This window comes from Terrapene carolina, unplaced genomic scaffold (genome assembly GCF_002925995.2).
Source record: "Terrapene carolina triunguis isolate 2854851 unplaced genomic scaffold, T_m_triunguis-2.0 Scaffold62, whole genome shotgun sequence".
Taxonomy (NCBI): Eukaryota; Metazoa; Chordata; order Testudines; family Emydidae; genus Terrapene; species Terrapene triunguis.
In genome coordinates this window covers 30028018-30047409 of record NW_020664413.1, presented here as the reverse complement: position 1 = coordinate 30047409, position 19392 = coordinate 30028018, and the positions used below count along the sequence as shown (strand labels likewise).

Here is a 19392-nt window from a genome sequence, read left to right as displayed (position 1 = left end):
TTTACTTATTGTTAAAAATAATTCTTCCTTGGATATCACCACATGAATGTGGACAGACATCAGGAAAATGTGCTCTACAATTCCTGGAATTTCAAAACACCTTGCCTAGGCGGTTGAGTCCCTGTAGGAGTATACATTGTCTACAAAACATGCATAAATGTTTGTAATAAAACTGAAGCCATGCCAGATTGCTCACTTTGGGGTGGCATTGGCTAACTTCTGGCGCATTGAGGAAGCTAATGTTGTAGGCTCCTTGTACATCAGCCACTGTAAACCCACGGTTGAATAAGTCAAGATCAATAAATCATGTAGGTATGTATCTTGCTATTGAACCTCAGTACTTTGATTTAAGTACCTACTAGTTTCCTGGACATCAGGTCAACCCCTCTTTTTCTTTTTTCTTTTTTCTTTTTCTTTTTCTTTTTCTTTTTTCTTTTTCTTTTCCTTTGTCTGTTATATTCTTCCCATCTCACATGTCCCCACCCTTAGTTACTTCTTTCCACCCCTCTTACCTTCTATCTAGTGGGATGTACTGCACTCCCTGCCCTCCTTTGGGACTGCAAAGCTTCAGAAAGGAGGAACTGAGGAAGGGCCACAGTTCAGTCACAAGGCTGGGTAATGAATTATCCCAAACTTCTTCTAAATATCATTCAAGAATTCCAGTTTTTATTCTGCTACATTCTGCTCAGGTCAAAGCAGTTTTACTAAGAGAAAGAAAAATGTCATGAAAGGGGAGGCTAAAACAGAACAAGTAGGTATTAGCAAATACTGTTCTGTTAGGGATGGTGGTATAGATGGCCTCAGCACTATTATCACACCCAGATCACACCTCCCCATAATACACTGTTAAAAGACATTGAGATTTCCAGTGGTCTCAGATTCCACATGTACATTCTTATGGATGGATTGTCCCCAGCGTATAACAGGTGGGCAAGAGGATGGGGGCACAAGAGGCCTCTTGCCTTGTGCACCCTTACAGGTAAAATGCTAAATACAATTGGGTATGCAAACACTGCTCTCTCCTAGCTCCACTGCTGGTTGGTCTAGAAGAGCTGTGACCTGGCCGTATCTTTCCTCCATACCTTATAGCAGAACTGGTAGGGTGCTGGGAAGGAGCACAGACCGTACCACATGGGAGGGTGGCAGAACAGGCTCTGCAATGTGCATGCCTCAGGAACTTCAAGAGAAGTTGTGGCTAGTTCATCCAGATTTCTTTCCAAAGTGTACCACTAAAGCATTGCTCCTCTCCTCCCCCCCCCATCCCTTGCTTCCAGTGTAGAAGCTAAACTGTGATGCTTGATATGTAACTAGATAATGCACATTGACTTAGTCAAAGACCAAATCCTGACAAGCAAACAGGAAGAATTTGCAGATTCCTCAGATTGAAACTCAAAGCTGCTACCTTCATCTTGGGTGGAGGAGGGAGCCATTTCAGAATCTTGGAAAGCCCTAGCAATATCTGCCTTCTGGAGATATTAGATTTATAGTGGATCTGTACAGGACGTTTGTCTTTGGAGAACAATAATTATAGGTGAGTAATTTTATCCTTTAGTCACTAGGGAGATGCTTTTTTTATTGTAACATAGGTGTGCTTGGGATAACATCTTTGGTGAGAGTAATGTTATTTGTTCACAGTAGCTACATTGTCATACATAATCATATAAGTTATTGTATATTTTCAAATTCTTACACTCTGTGTATGTGTGTGTGTGAACACTATATGTATGTTGTCTTTTATATATGTCTATATATGTTTATGCTTACAAGCCCAGATCCTACTTCTAATTTTATTCTATACCTATTGGTACTTACAAAGCATGAGCCTACTATATTCGGTGTTTAATGTGATTACAGAATCTCTATTCTGTGTCACTACCACCATTTTTCTTATAATTTATCTGTGTTGAAGGTAACTTGTGAGTGTTATGTTACCTAACTTTAAAGTACGCCAATCAGCATTAGATACCACAGACTAATCTGATCCATTTCAAACTGAGGTCATGAGCATTTGCACTTTCCAGACATAACTGGCATGTGAATCTTATATTTACGTTTTTTCTTGATTTTATCTGAAATACCATTAAAACTGCAAACATTTTAAATAGTAAATCTGGATTTTTTTTAACTAGAGACTTAGGTTGTCTCTTAAAATCAACCCACTAGATTTAGCAGATTTGTTTTTACATCTATGTTTTTAATGACAAAAATAAACTTTAGCATTCCATATTGGCATTTTTATTACATGTGGCATCAGTCCAGCTTTTGAATCAGGTAATTTTTAGTGTGTATATTTTTGTTTTTCTATTCTAATCCATATATTGTTTAAAATATGGAATTAAAGAGAATATATTGCCTAAAAACCTAGTATGATTAAGCAGCTCTAAAATTATATTTATACTTCATGTATCAGATTTTGATTCATTAGATTACCATGTAAACATTTGAACTAAACTGATAACAGCTAACATACCATTTACAGTAAATCAAACAAAAAATTAAACTAGTACTTAATGAAAATGGTATCTGTAAGTAGGTTACTGAAATTTAGTGTCCTGTTGTAATAATGAAAGTGCCAATACTTCATCTATATCTTTATTGGTTTCGAAAATTATCAGTTTTATTCCAGGAATTTGCTCATCAAATAGGTTTTTTTTTTTTCTGCTGATTCCTCCACTTTCTACGGTTTTTGGCCTTTTACTGCTACTTTTCACATTCTTCTCTCTGCCTTTCTTTGAGTTCTCTGGCATATCATAATCCAGGTTATTGTATCAGTCTCATCTGATTGTGAGCATTGCAAAATGCAAATTGAAAGATGGAAAAAGATGCATGGAAAACTATTTATGGTTTTGATCCTGCACTCACTGAAATCAGCACAATTCTTGCTAGTGACTTCAATGTGATAGATTTTCTGAAGTTTTTCTTGATATGAAAAATAATTTTAGTTTTACAAAGTGATTTGCAGGTATTTTGAGTCATTTTTTAATAAAAGCCAGAAGCACTATATCAATCGCAAATTTGGAATAAATAATAACTTCAGGTAACTATATTATAAAATTCAGAACATGGTTTGATGAGTTGTAGACTGTAGAACATACAATCTAAATTTTCCAGGTTGAAAGCCACCTAAATTTTCCTACTATATTGACAATGACATTTCTTAATGCTTTTCAGTACAGTGAATTTAAAAAAAGAATTTGAAAGCATAGTAATCTCCTAAAGTTTCTTTTAGCTCAATCAGAGATTTTTTTCCTAATTGAAAACAAAGAATATTTGAGGTACATAATGAAGGATTTCTATATTCTGAAAGGAACTGATATATACCTCTACCCCGATATAACGCGACCCGATATAACACGAATTCGGATATAACGCGGTAAAGCAGTGCTCCGGGGGGGTGGGGCTGCGCAATCTGGTGGATCAAAGCAAGTTCGATATAACGCGCTTTCACCTATAACGCAGTAAGATTTTTTGGCTCCCGAGGACAGCGTTATATCGGGGTAGAGGTGTAATTGTCATTTACAGTACATTTTTAGACTGGTACCAATTTTCTAAAAAAAAAAAAAAAAGGGAGGGGGTACAGAACTCCTAGTTTTCTAGTTTAAGATTAACAGGGACTTGAGTCAAGCTACTTCATGAAAGTATTAATAGATATATGGAATAAGTTATAGAGGTAAGTAACTGAAATATATAATATTAAGGATAGAAACCATCATTCATCCTTATCTGTGGAATCTCTACCTTCTTGCCATAATTAAGGAATTAAAAATGCCTGTTTGTTTTTCTATGGAAAAAGAAGGGAGGGATAGCAAAAAAGTGAGATTAAGATGTGTTTTTAAAATGTAAACTTGTTGGGTTGAAGGAACTTTTTTCTTCTTTGAGTGCTAGTCCAGATAAATACTCCATAGTTGGTGAGCGCACATCTCATGTATATGTGTTAGATATTGTCAATTAGACAATTCTCTATGGGGGGGTGACACATAGGACCTTCCTCTCCATGTATTGCCATGCCTCAGTTCCTTTTCTACTGCTCATGGTATATGTCGGAGCAACTCTCCTCAAATTTACCTCCGCTTTGGCTATTTAGTGTTGTGAGTTTAGTCAGATAGGTGCACATGGAAGCCACAGGGAGAGAGAGGCCCTTCCCCAAGGTTGCAGGTGGTGTGGGACAATATGCTCAAGCACAGCAATTCCCCAGGCTTTAAGAACTGCCCATCATGCGAAGCAGTTGTGTTTCTGAATGACGGACACATGAGGTATCTGTTTTTGTCTCAAGAAGGACATACCTGGGGGTACTGTGAAATCTCCAGGTCCTTCTTGAAGTGGACCCAGCGCTTCATGCCTGAGGCTTTTCTCATGGAGCAGGCAGTGAGGTTGGACTCCAACTCCAGATTCCAGGCATCTAGGCCCACAGGGGAACAAAGGTTGTTGAAATCGGCCCCAGCGTAGACTTTAAAACTGTCTGAAGTTGCCTTGTCTGGAAGACATACAGGATAAGTCTACACAGCAACTAGACACCAGTGGCTGGCTCATGCTAGCTGACTTGGGCTCACAGGGCATGGACTCCATGACTGTTTCATTGCTGTGTAGGTGTCTGGGCTTGGGCTGGAGCCCAGGATCTAGGACTCTGCTAGGTGGGTGGGTCAGATACAGGGCAGACTTGGACTGGAAGCCTTCAAGGAAGAAGAGTCTGAGATCACCCTCCCCTGATCCAAAGTAAAGGCCACATAAAACTAACAGCCTTTCAGACACCAAGGGTGCCTCAAAACTTAGAAAAAGTTCCCTGAGCACCATAGCTTGCACCCACCACCCCAAGTTGCCACAGCTGTATAAGCCGCCTTGGTACCAAGAAGTCAGAGTGGTCACTGTCTACCTCAGGACCTGGCAAAAGTTTGATTTTGGTACTGGCCATCCTGATGCTTTCAGCATGCTTTCAGGTACCTGCGCAGTCACTGCCACACCAGCTTGCTGGGGCTCCACCACTCAGGGCCTCGTCTCTGGGGCCTGCACTTATATATGTCACACTTATTCCTGATGCTTTCCAGATTCCTGGACCCAGTGGCCTCAATGTTTCCAGCACCCAGTCATGTCCCCCCTGCACTCATGGGACGGGCACAATCTTTTCCAGAGGACTGTTGTCTTGTCCTCTGACTCAAGACAGCCAACAGCTGTCCCCAGCCTGATCCCAGGACTCAGCAGTCTTGATTTCTCCCAAGGAGTCAAAAGGTGTGTACCCATAACTAAGGGGAGAGCCTGATACTGCTATGATGCAGTATGAGGATCACCGGTTTTAGACACCGGGGTGTCTCCATGGTTTTTAATTTTGGAATGTAGAGCAGGTGGCCCCATGGTGATCGTCGTATCTGAATCCGCAGGTTAAGACCCTCACCCATGCAACTGAGGCTAGACCCATCCCTGCTGCATCCCCAGGGCCACCCAGTGGCCTCAGTGCAGAAGACCCAGGATGAAGGTGGACTGACATGTTCACAAAACGCTGTATATTGGTGCAGGCTGCTAGGGACAATGCAAGATTCACATGATCTGTGTTGCAGTCCATACTTTGATGTCTCTTATACGACTCGGGTGACAGGAAACTGCTTGGGAGTCACAAATATGCATACAGACTAGCACTCTAAGAAGAAAAAGAGAGTACACACCTTTATGGTAACTGATGTTCTTCGAGAAGCCAGGTAGCTAGGTCTGGATGACAAGGGGATTGTCTCCTAGAAGCTGGGACTGGACAATATGATCACTCAATAAATTGCCCTGGTCTTTCATTTCCTCTCAAGCATTTGGCATTTGGCACCAGCCACTGTCGGAAGACAGGATATTGGGCTAGATGGACCATTGGTTTGACCCAGTATGTGTAGTCTGTATACATATTCCACTACCTACCTCTGTGCCTGCTACTTCAGAGTCCTGAGACCACGGAATGCCCTTGTGGAATGGCGCATGCATTACCCTTAGGGGTACTGCTGACAAGAAAATTCTCCAACGTGTGTATGCTGGACATGCACTCACCAACTGTGGAATGCATATACAGATTACACACCTTGAAGAACATTTGTTACTGTAAACATAAGTAACCTCATTTTCCGGTTCCTAAAACCTCTTATGTTGTGTTACAGCTGTGAAATACGTACTTTGATGATATCATTCAGATTACTTTTATCCACTACCTGGGAATAGGTCTTCTGCTGTGTCTGTTTAAAAACAAAAAAGAGATGTATGTCTATAGATATATAGAACTGGCTAGTGATCTGAATGCAAGACTGGATCCCAGGAACTCTGGTCCTGATTCTCAGGTGTGTTAGAGCATCACAAGACATAGGGGGTTAGTCTTGCATATGAGTAGTGTCAAGGCTGGTAGGAGTGATGGGATAGAATGATTTGCACTTCAGCAATCCTCAGCTATATAACAGCCCTAAGAGTCGATTATTAGCTAAAATAAGTTAGAGTAGCCTTGAGGCTGTTCTAACATGGACTATAGCTATGTCTTCACTGCAAAAAAGTGTGCTTTTACATTGATTTTGCTATCTTGATGTAAAATCGTAGTGGAGACAAGGCCTGTAATTTTGAAGATACCACTGAAAGCTGGTACTAAACTATGTAGGAGTCTAAATGGAATAGCCAGATTCCTGTTTTTGAATAAACAATGGTTCCCAGAATTCAACAACTTCTAAAATGATTGAAATTTACAATGAGATTTTGGCTGTCTTTTTCCCAATCTATGTTTACTCATCCAACATTCTTCGATGCTTCAAGAAGACCAGAAAAAGAGAGTTCCTTTAGACTCTTGTTCTAAAACAATGTCATGTCCTGCAAATATCTCCTGTTCTGCATTCTAAAAAACTGAATAAAATAGATACAGAAGCAGAGTATCATCTGATGTAAATCAACATTCCTTTTGTTATGGTAATATGTTGATTTACACCAGTGGAAAAATCCTGTCCATAGAATCAAATGTGGTATGGAAAGGCGGAATCCATATGGCTTTCCTTACCTTTGATGATGAAGGATTTTTCAAAGGTTAATGTATTTGAATGTAGTGTCCCTCAGTTTGTGGAAACAGTACGAAAGGAGAGCAAACACCAGTACAGCACAGTCTGGACTATCCTTGAACCATGATTGATTGATTTTTTTTCTTCTATTTCTGAATCTTGTTCTGCATTTTTTTCTCACTCATGAATAAACATATAAGAAGTTGTCTGCTAGGTTGCAGGATGGTATGTACCATAAAGAGAGACAATATTTAGCCTTGTTTACATGGCTCAAAAAGACACATAGTCTGTGATAAACTACAGCGGGAGATCCCTGAGATATTAGACACCTGAAAAAGAATATAGTATATATATTATAAATGGTACTCCTGCTGACAGATATTTAAGATACTTCTTTGGCTCGAGTGGTACAGATACTGATTTTGAATTGAGAAGTCTTCAATCAGTTTTTAACAAGGATGGATTCTGCACTTGGTGCTGGATATCAGTTAATGTATGCCTCTTGGAAGATCCGCATGCCAAGTACAGTATGGATTCTTGTGATCGCTTACTTCATAGTGGTTTGAGATTTGAAAAATATCAATGCAGCTTCTATTAGCAGCTGCTTTTGGATGTGAGGGTCTCATGTTATTAAAATGTTCCTTTTCCAGAATGTTCTATGAAACATTTCTTAACATATTATGAAAGATTAGCATAAATAATTAAAACATAATTGACAAAATAAATGAACAAAGCACATTTTGTGGTTAATCATACGTGATTTTATTGTTTGTGCACTTATTAATTCAGAAATTCAGTATTGCAAATCAACAGTATTTTTTTAAAAAGTAGATGTGACTGGCTTCATCGTTGCTTTGGCAGACATTTTCAGAGTCCTTGACAAGCTTTCATTAAGTAAATAATGACGTGCTCCCAGAAGTATTCTTAGCTATCATTTCTTCCTATCATTCCAAAAAAATTGGAAAAGCAGTGAGAGATACCACAGTTCCAAATAGATCAAGCTCAATCAAGCAAGATCAAATAGATCAAGCAACTGTTTTAATTAATAGACACAATATGAGGTTCCCCCTTGTGTCAATTAAATGAAAGCTATCTAAAAACTAACCTCTTGGTATTATAGCAACAGGAATTTAGGATGAGGATAGGTGCCATGAGAAATTAAAAAGGGTTGAATTTAGTGCTTCTTAACTTGTTCAGGAGACTGTACAATTTCCAGAGCTTTGAATTAAGGTCATAGAGCAGATTATAACTACTTGAAAACTTTTGATTAGTTTTTAATTTTAGTTGACTGACAAATTTAATTTTCACAGTAGGTGAAAATTAAAGTGTACTAAATAAAATCGCAAGGTAGAAATGAGTTTGTGGTTTTTCAATTTATTTATTATAGAACTGAGATATCCAACCCTCCAAAAGTAACAAGTAAAAATCACAATAAATTCTCCTGCTTTTACTGTTTTCCTTATATTCTATAAATTTCAGGAAAACAATGGTCTTTACATATAGCCTGTCAGATTTTTTTAAACATCACATTGATTAATGGATAAGTGCAGGTATAGTAGTTAAATTTGAAGTTTATAGGCTAAGGGAAAATCTGTTCTTCTGCCTAACCTACTAAGTTGAACAATGGGCTATTTAGGCAAGAGAGAACTAGAAGCAATATAGTTGTGGTACATATGTAATAACAAATGGTGTTTCGCTGAGTAAATTAGCTTTGAGATCTTGTAAGTTTTAGTGGCAAATTGTAGAAATGCTTTTGATAAATCCCTCAATATCTATGCAATTGCTCTGTGTCACCACTGTTATTCTAATACTGACTTTCATGTTTTTGTGTAAATATATTTACATATATAGACATATGCATTTTTGCATGTCTGACCAGATCTGTGAATGTGTGTTTTTGTTTTCTTTTCACTTTTATTTATAATGGCTATGAAATATGTTAATTAAAAGGGTATGCAGTGGTGTCTCCTGAAAGAAGAGGAAGTCATTCCCCGTATCAGAGCTATGGAAGGTCGTAGAGGACGACCACCAAATCCAGATAGACAGCGTGCTAGAGAAGAATCAAGAATGAGGCGTCGCAAAGGCCGACCTCCAAATGTTGGTAGCACTGAATTTTTAGACAACACTGATGCAAAGCTGTTAAGGAAATTGCAAGCTCAAGGTAAGAAATTTGTTATAGTTTCCACAACCTGAAAGTAACGATGTTCGATTTTCCTAAGGGCAAGTATTACCATGTATTTCTGCTACGGTACGTCCTTGCAAGTTGCTTTTTGAAATCTTGTCAAAAGTGTGACCTTCAGGTTAAAGCCAAGTAGATATAAATGTTCTTTAAAGAGAGGTGAGGAGGGGGTGTATGTGTTTATGTAATAAATGAATAAGCTTGGGCAATATTAACTCTATTTAGATTTATACAATGTAATAAGAGTGGAAATCTGGGTACCACTGACAATTTTTTTTTTAAATACATAAGGATATGAGAATCTGATCCTAAATATAAGCATCAGGCATGTAACCTTCATCCCAGCGCTGTACTTCAAAATTGCATCAAATTTTCCTAAAATAAGTTGATATTCTACAAAATTCTCTTAAGGCTCAGGGTTATTTTTCCTCTTGAGTTTCATGATTGATTTGGCCTATATAGTGAATGTGCACATATGCTGTCTGTTGCGGTGCTGCACAAGATTCATACTTAAAATATCTAAGCCTTTACTACCTCTTTGTGAGATTCATTGTGCCTTTTTTCCCTGTGCCTGCAAAGAGCATTACACAACAAAGAATCAGTCATTGGAGATGATTGAAACATTCTACCTGAACAAACAGAGAGGATGCATTTTTAAAGATACCTGTTGTAGGTAGTATTTTTGGCTTGGGGCTGGATATCAGGTAAGGTAGCTAGATCATTTTCTGTCTCATTAGAGGCCACTAAGCACCATAGTACTTGTTGCTTGTATATTGCTTTCAATCTGATAATCTCAAAGCAATTTACAAATATTAACAGCTTAAGCCTCATGACACCCCTGTGAAGGTCGATATCCGCTTAATTTTACAAATGCAAAAACAGATGCTAGAGAGGTTGTCTAGCCCATTCAGAGCCAGAATTAATCCAGATCTCCTGATGTGCACTCTGACCACTAGACCACAATGCCTCCTTTTTCAGCCCTCTACCTACAGTAGCAGGGTTAGAGCAAATTGGGGTGTATTTCCTCAGTAGTGACTATTTCCTCACTAGTGACTTTGATGTATTACTAACAGACACCCCTCCCCGTGCCCTGTTTGCAAATTTTCCTGTTGTTTGAGATTTCATAGAGGTGTCCAGATACTACACTGAAAGAGGCCATGCAAGCAGATAGGTATTTGGAGGCACTCTCTTGTCTGCTTTTCTCCATTCTTCAAGGACAGATGATTCTCATAGCCCATGGCTACAGGCGGTTCTTTATATGTAGTATTGGACCTATTATGCCTGTTAATGCCCCCCTTGGCTTCCTTTTCCCCACTCAGGTTCTCAAGCACTGAGAGTAAAATTGATTTCGACCTGATGTTTTGTGATCTCAATCTTTCGGAATCTTTACTAATTAATAATGGTATAGACTAGGAACTGCTAGTCCAATCAGAGGCATTTTGGCATTCTTCCTATCAACTATTCTGTGTCTCCATGTATTTGGATATGTCAATGTATTTCAAAGAAAAAAGTGTTTTTAATAGAGAGGGTTCCAGGCTCATTTCATGGGTGGCATCCAGAGTTTTTCTTAAGCACGTACCAATTCTTTGAACTGGCCATATATTTACTTACTTGAAGAATTTGTAAGGCATTCATATTCTGCAGAGAGATGTCTATATAGTGTGTGTTATAAATACCCGGATGGGTAGATGGTAACTTTTTATACATTGTGTAAATATTTCTTAGAATTTTGTTTTGTTTTGTCCCTCACCCCCATGATTCTATGATGCCTATATGAAAATGCACTTAGTGTTGGCCTAACTCTGTTCCCACTGAAGTCAACTGGAGTTTAAGGACTGAGTTTGGTGGAAGCAGAGTTATACCAGTCCTGAATGTGTTTGAAAATCCCACCCTATATATAGAGTACCCGCTAACAATTCCTTTTTGTCTGTACTGCATCTTTAAATCCTTATACTTCATCTCTCTTATTTCTGTGGGAAAAAATAAGTTTTTCAGGCATTTCAAATATCACTCTTCTGTAATTCAGGATCTGATTTTTTTTCAGTTTTCAATAGCTTTTACATGAAATACTGATGTATTCTCTTAAAATATACTTTAATTTTTTCCTCTTTTTGGTTACATGATAAACCGTCCATAAACTGTCTTTTTAACTTTTTCTTTTTTCTTTTTTTAACTAGTAGACCTCTTCACTGTTATGTTACTCATTTTGAGCTCTGCTGTTTTACATCCTTGTCTTGTACCCTGAAATTTTATTACATTTTTTCATACACAGAGAGCAGCCATATACTTCTAGTCTAAATTATCTTTTAGATTAAGGGAAAATAACAAGAATAAAAAAAAGTAATGTGTCTGTGACTCAGGTTGAAAATTTAACTCACTTCAGTACCACCTTACTTCACAAATAATCTCACTAAAATCAATGGAACTATTCAAAGAGTAAGATATACTAATCAACATATGCGAGAGTGGCAAAATCTAGCCTTATGATAGCGTACTGCGTAGTATGTGCTATCTGAACCCTCTCATGGGATTGTTCAAAAAGGATTAGAAGTTTATATGGAATAGTTTATAAAGAGACAAAGAGGTGGGTCAGTATTTTTTGATTGAAAGTAAATCATTTTCGTTTTTCAGAATTATACATCATTTTTGTGTAGATAACAGAGAGCATTCATGTTCATCTGAGAAGCTGTTATAGGTATTTGTTTATAAAAGAGATCCTGGTATAAGAATTCTATATTTAAACATTTTCAGGATAAATATGTGCAAGATAAACTCACTATTTTCTTCGTCTCCTCTTTCTTTATGTGAAAATGTCTGAACACATAAGTTAGATCTCTTATGTGCGACAATGCTATGACTATGTGCTTAATATTTCCTCTTTGTGTTACAGAAATAGCTAGGCAAGCAGCACAAATAAAGCTTTTGAGAAAACTTCAGAAGCAGGAACAGGCTCGAGCTGCCAAAGAAGCAAAAAAACAGCAAGGTAAGTAGTAAACCTCTAAGAGATTGTGGATACTTGCAGATGAGCTTTAGAATTGTCGATATTAGGTTACTGTTCTTCAGTCATTTTCTGCTGATGTTACGTTTTTTTGTTTTACTTGTAGCTATTATGGCTGCTGAAGAAAAGCGGAAGCAAAAAGAACAGATAAAGATAATGAAACAGCAGGTAAATTTTGTGTGTTCATTAAATAAGATCTATATTTTATTTATTTACTTAAACTCATGCTTTCAATATATTTGATAGGTTATACAGTGTACTTGTTAAAACTTGAAGTTGTTAGTTATCTAATTATAAAGATCATATGTTGTATTTTATTTTGAAAGACTAGATTGTGCAGCCCTTACTCATGTTGATGAATATGTTCCTTGAGTGATCATGTTGACTTCAATGGCACTACGCGTGTGAATAAGGGTTGCGCAGCTGGCCCTCCAGTTAGTTACATGCTCAACTACTCTACGGCTCTATAAAAAGAAATAGTGATATAGCTGCTTATGTAAACATTGAAATAGCTCAGCCAAAACTGCTAGAGAGAAAACTGCCAGTGATTTTGGATTGCTTAAGAACAATTATATCTAAGCATCGTGATGAATTAAATTACACGTTGCTTGCTTTTTAAATATAAAATTACTGTTAAATATTGTTATAGCAAAGGCTCTTAACCATATGTAATACTTTCAACAGCAAGAAGATTTTTCATATTTAGCCATTAATAAATTAAGCTACTTGTGGAAGCAGGTTTTTCATCATTTGAACAAATATCCCAATAAATGAAGTATTAAATGATTATGATTGCTTTTGAAGCCTGAAATTCTAAAAAAACAATTATTTTACTAGGTTTCTTTGTATTAATTCTATTCCCTGCAGTGAGCTGGACACATTAACTTCTGAAATAGTGTGTGATGCGCATTGTGTTTTTGAAGAAAGTATTTAAATTATTGCTCTTTGCGCTATTTTAAGTTCTGTATTCATATCAATATAGAAACTTTGCTGTTTGTGTAGAAGCTTAAATTGTGTGTGTTTATGGTTAGAACCTAGGCATTCTGATTTTTTGATAGAGAACTTTATTAAGATTGTAAGGATATCCTGATCAGTATTTCTTTGACTGTCCTTGTATTGTGCAGTACAGTTACAATATTTCTTTGATTTATAAAGAAAATGAAAAACAAAGTACCTTAATTACTTTGTGTGTGGAAAGGGGAGTCAGTGTTTACTTGAGATTTCCATTTCAATCCAATAATAAAACCCAACCATGTAGCTAGTGGAACGTATTCAAGATGAAATACCTTGCACTTTTTAAACAGGCTTCACCAGATGTCTGTGCAAGGAGGGATTTGTTATCACATTCTTGATACCATATCTTGATTGTAACCTGTGAGAGTGAACATTGGTATAAATTTCTACCTTTCTGGTCAATTTCTGCTATGGATTTTATTATTATTTACATTGCAGTGGTGCCTTAAAGCCCCAGTCATGGACCAGGACCCAACTGTGCTATGTGCTGTAGAAACAGAACAAAAGGACTGTCCCTGCCCAAGGGAACTTACTTATAATAGCGTATTGCTGATTAATTGCTTTTGTAGGTCAGTTGTTTAAAAAAATGGCGCTTGTGTTAGAGTATTGCTCAGCATACTGAAAATGTGCCTGTAGCTCAACCCTAATTTAAGTGAGGTTTATCTATATTATTTATAGAATCTTCTACATGATAGGACTGTGCATTCAGGTTTCTCAGGAAACAAGTAAACCCAGATCTGTCTGTATTTGTTTTTGGCTTTGGGGAGTCATTAATGGGGATGAAATAATGTGTACTCTCATCGTCTCACCATCTTGAAATGATTACAAGTCAGTGTTGACTAGAGCTGGCTGAATAACATATTTTTCGGTTTGTTGGCAATTTCAAAAAATGTTTTAAAAAAACTGGGTTCAACTGAAAACCAACATTTTTGAAATTTTCAGGGAATCAAAAAGTGTAATAATAATAATAATAATAATAATAATTTGGGTTAAATAAAACTTTTGACCATTTTTAAATATACTTGACATTTAAAAAAAATTAAGGACATTTTTAAACTAATAGCATTCAAACAAAACAATCAAAAGGTTTCATTTTGAAAAAGTTGAAATATCTTGATATGTGTTCTATTTTTCTTTCCTAAATGAACATTTCAGCAAAATTGACAAATTAAAAAGTTGCCCAGCTTTAATCCTCGCATGGTACGATCTGGGTCCTGTGTAGTAACAACACAATCCTTTTGCTGTTGAAGCACACTTCAACTTCAAAACTTTGAGAATTCTAATAGTTATTTCTCTACAAGCAGCATTAACTCTGACCTCCGTAACAAATACATGCCACCAAGTTGTAATGAAGAACTGTGTCCTGTTTTGTTTCTACCTAAAAAAAAAAAAAAAAAAAAAGAGGTCAGAGTTAAGGTTATGCAGTTGAATGAGATTTCAGAGAATCTTGCTAGGGTACATTGTCGGTGTTTGAATGCTGGAAGTGAAAGTTAGTTTTATGTAGACATGAGGAATCTGAATTAATTTTTGTGGGCATTGTGATTTTTGGGTGGTAAGCTGTGACGTGAATGTTAATATTGCCTTAAGTGGTGATTTCCTTGATTTGTAGTGATTTCGTTAGATAAATAGAAAATGTACACTTCAACATCCTTAAGTATAACTTAACACAGCTTTGGATAGGGATTTCCATGTGTTTTTTTTAAATGCACCTGATGTTTAAAGACTGTGGGAGAGCAGCTCTACTGTGACAGATAGAACAAAGCACACGATAGCAAAATTGCTCACTGCAGTGGGACTCTCCTTATTCACACCTCTGTATGTCTCTGTACATTAGGGAGGCTGGGAATGATAGCTTAGTGGGATATTGTTATGGGGATGTAATGTAAGGGAAACCTTTTATCCATGTTGAAACTTTTTACTAACTAAAGTTTAGTGTAAAGAAAAGACCCTTTCCCTGGGCACCCATTCCCCTCCACACGCCCTGCCTCCTTTCCCTCAACACCCCCATCTGCCTTTTTCTGCAAATCCGCCCTAGATTCTCCAGCAAGTCATGAATCTAATAAGGTTCACAGGGAGGCACTTTTGAGATAACTATCTACGTATCTTTCTTTCTACATGTCCCCTGTGATTGCCCTGTTGCTGCCAAGTGAATGGGAAATTGGGCAAGGGGTCAAGGAGAACAAAAGATTTACAGGTGATAGCTAACTGAGAAATGGAACTGCTCACTCCTAAGGAGATACTGTCCCTATCTAACAGACGTCCTAAAGTTTGCCATAGTGCAGCCCTGTTTGGACTGGGGCTTCCCTGGTTTAAACAGAGACTGGCAAGGGGCTGTAGTTGGGGCACTGGGGAGACCGACAGGATAGTTTAAGGACCCAGGAAGGGTCACGGCAACAGAGGAAAAAGGACTTAAGCCTCTTGCTCCAAAAACATAGGACTCTACCACGTCACCTAGAGTCTCCTCTGACTTAGCAGTATATGGTCTATGATATGCAGTTGAGCAGATCTGATTAGGGCAGTAGTGTTTAGTGAACCGTGGAACAGATTTTAACATCCCTGCTAATGCTGAGTAGTACTTTATGCTTTGTGTAGTCCATGGAATCAGTTGGGACCACACTTAGAGTCAGGTGCTACTCAGTCACTGTGAGTAGTGGCCTCAATATCTTTAGTAAACATGATGAGTACAAAAAAAGAAGTTAATAGAAAGAGATTACCTATTAAAATAGCATTTGAAGATACTGGCAATTGTGTGCATGAGAGTAAACCTCTTCAGTCTGAGTTAACTTAATCAGTTTATTCAGATAATTGCATTTAGAAACTTTTACATGGTAAAGGACTGTTTCATCTAACACGTACAACATAGTGTCCTGTTTTTGTGTGTAATGCCCAGGCTAAGTATAGTCAAAATAGAATTGAATTAGTAAAGAAAGGAGAGGGAAAGGATTTGAACTGATAAACTCAACATATAAAATTTTAGTCCACTCTGCAGCACAGTAAAGGCTAAGAGGATGTTGGCTTGTATCTAAAGGATATTATGCTAGCTAACTTATAAAAAAACACTGAGTATATTGGTACCACATTTGTGAAATATGCAGTGTAGGTCACGTTAGTTGAAGAAAAATTTTGTTAAAATGTAGAGAATAAGGGTAGGATACCAAAATAATAAATGGAATGGAGAGGGCTTGCATATGAGGAGAGAAACAAAATGGTAATTTTTAAGATTTGAAGTGCTATTGTCCCTAAACTAGAGTATATGTGGTATTTCATTCAACTAGATCTACTTGAAGTTGTTAGATTAAAATGAGGGGACATAGATGTTATTTAAGTATGACTATGGCATACAGCAGGTAAGAGGCATTTTTTTTAGAGAGATTGGTGAATTGGTGGAATGATTTTCCAGTTGAGATGGTGGAGTCAGTAGTATTAAGAGAGAGGTCGATTGCCATTTTGCACTCTACATTGGGGCTACACCTTTAATATTATTTGGAAACTGCTAGGGCAGAATGCAACTACCTGCCTGCTCATAGAACAGAGTTTCATCCACAGGGTACTCTGCAACTAAGCTCTTTGATCTGGGCTCACTGCCTCTGTCCCTAGGTGGTATAGTGACATTTGCAGGTAGCTGAGATGTTTGAGCTTTGGATAGCCACATTTTAAAGAAATCTAATTAAATATACTTATGGTAATAAAACTGTGGGTGACTCTAGATGATTAATTTTGTGCTTTTTACACTTCTCTTTCCTGGGAGGTCAGAGTATGGTTAAGAGGGGTTCCCCCCCCCCCCCACACACACATTAGGCTTTTTTGGCGTGTGTTTAGCCTCCAGCACAGAAAATGTAGTGACTTTTAACATGTTTTAAACAGTTTAAATTTCAGAAAGTTGTAATAGAGAACATAGAGGTGGCAGAATATTTTTTTTTAGTAACCTGTTCCAACCATAGTGGTCCTGCTTCTGGTACTGTGCAGGAACCGTCACCATGCCCCTGAGAGGAGATGAAGTTGACTCCTCTTCATGACTTACTTATTCTCTGGAGTCTCCGGAAACTACAGTGGTGACGTAATTTCCAACACACAGAATAGAGAATTGATGGCTCGTATCATACTCAGACTTTTCTCTTCCAGGTGCCTTGATACTATGTTCATCGAACGCTTGTCTGTATGACACAGCCTGATGCAAGCTTCTTTGACATCCCTTGGAATAAGCTTTGCTATGTCCTGAGTTCTGTGGTTCAGATTTTCTCCTGTCTGTCCAGATAACAGAATGGAAACACCTCCATCCATAGATATGCTCTGCTCTTTTAATTGATGTGCCTCAAGCAGTTGTTCTGAGACAATAAACCCTTAAATAGGATGCTATAAGGTTTTCAGTTGCACCACATACTATCTCTGTTTACAAATCACATAGTATACAACATGGGACATGTAAAATAAAACTGTCCAGTGACTGCATTAGGCTCCCCCCATGCCTCAGGAGCTCACAGGCATGCTGACGTCTCTGGGAATGAACTTGACTGAAAGTGTTGTGGTCACTGTTTTCCAGACTTATTTATTTACTTTTACTCTATAGTGCATAACTTCATACACCCTTCTGAGAAATACAAGTAAGGTTGTCCAAACTCAGACTATCCACCTTGATAGGTTAGTTTCCAGTGGAAATAAAAGTATATAGCACTTAATTGTGCATACTTCATCCAGATCAGATATGACTAGGCTAAATATTGGCTGTTACTGGGTAGGTACTTTGGGCCATGCAATATGCTCAGAGGTACTGTGTGGTCCCAGGTAGCAAGATCAGTGGAGGTTCAAGAATGGCTATGCTCCCAGCCCCCTGATGTCTGCAAGAGTTAAGCAACAGATAGTAGGGAGCAATGAGGATTTCATAGCCCCCAGCATTCCCTGCATAAGCAGACTGCGTCAGAGCACAACAGCCCCTATTTCTACCCATCCCTACCATTGCAAGCCAGGATTTGGCCTACACTGTATATTTTGTAGTGTCATCAGGGTGCTTCCTTTCTCTAAGTTAGTATAAAAGAAAAACTTGTGACTGCCTAAACATAAACCCACAGGCATAGATTCCATTTTCAGTGCTTTCAGAGATGCATCAAATATTTGCTAATGTTAATGTAGAACACCAAACACAGAAAATTGTAGTTCAAAATAATCAACTGGAATGTGTGTAAGATTCAACAAGTGCTCATTTCTTTAAAAATAATTATGGCTCTTTTCTCACTTTTTTTTTTTTCATTCATGTAAAAAAATCTTTTATATACTTTTTGTTGTTGTTGTTTAAAAGGGTTAAAAGATGTTTTTCCCCCCTTGCAGGAAAAAATTAAGAGAATTCAACAAATCAGAATGGAAAAAGAACTTCGGGCTCAGCAAATTTTAGAGGTAGAAACAATAAGTATAATTATTTTTAAATGTGTTCATACGTTTCAAGAACATTATAATTAAGAAAAAAGTCTTAACTGCATGTTTGTCGCAACTGGATTAAAGTAAGGTCTGCTTCAGGAATTCCACAGTCTTGATTCAAATTGTTAACTGTCTCACTATTTCAGAAATTCTAAGAATACTGATCCATAATTTAAACTATGGTCCCAATCCTGCAGTTGCTTACACGTATGCTTAACTTTAAACACAACAATTGTCTGATCAACGACAAAAGGACTACTCATGCTTACAGTTAAGCAAATATGTATTTGCAGAATCAGGGAGTAAAATAGTATTGCAATCTACTTTATATGGAATTTAGTTCCTGACTGTGGAATGGATTTAAAACTTTGTTTTAAAAGTTAAATTAGAGTAGCAAAGAAGGAAAATATTTAACATTTGTCTGTGAAGGTGATATTTGAACAGCATGATTCTGATCTTCAAAAATGTGCATGATCTATTTTTAAAAGACATAAGCTTCCATATTGCAGATGGTTGCTTCATATAATGTATCCATGTCACATACAACTAAATTAAAGGAATTTGAATTTAAGATTTCTGTTTCAGATCTCCATTTCTGATCTGTCTGACAACAGATTTCTTTTTGGTTTCAGTTGTCTTATACTAAAACTGATATTGATATAAATTAAATGGATGGGAATATTATTCCCAAAATGTGTTGATGAGCAGTCCTTACATTGGCTTCAACTGAACATTTTCAATTACATCAAATATGTATTTAAAATGGAAAAAAGTGGTAAACCATTGATTGCTAA

The 19392-nt window shown here is 37.3% G+C and overlaps 1 protein-coding gene across 11 annotated transcripts in view; it reads left to right on the top strand.

The window, feature by feature from the left end:
* Nucleotides 1-19392, top strand: part of BAZ2B (bromodomain adjacent to zinc finger domain 2B) — a 279323-nt gene that overhangs the window by 174107 nt on the left and 85824 nt on the right. For all 11 annotated transcript variants that reach the window (XM_029910477.1, XM_024219234.2, XM_024219214.2 and 8 more), the window contains 4 exons: nucleotides 8949-9159; nucleotides 12068-12160; nucleotides 12282-12343; nucleotides 18512-18577. In XM_029910477.1, coding sequence (XP_029766337.1) covers nucleotides 8949-9159; nucleotides 12068-12160; nucleotides 12282-12343; nucleotides 18512-18577 — 432 coding nt within the window. The remainder of the gene's footprint in view (nucleotides 1-8948; nucleotides 9160-12067; nucleotides 12161-12281; nucleotides 12344-18511; nucleotides 18578-19392) is intronic.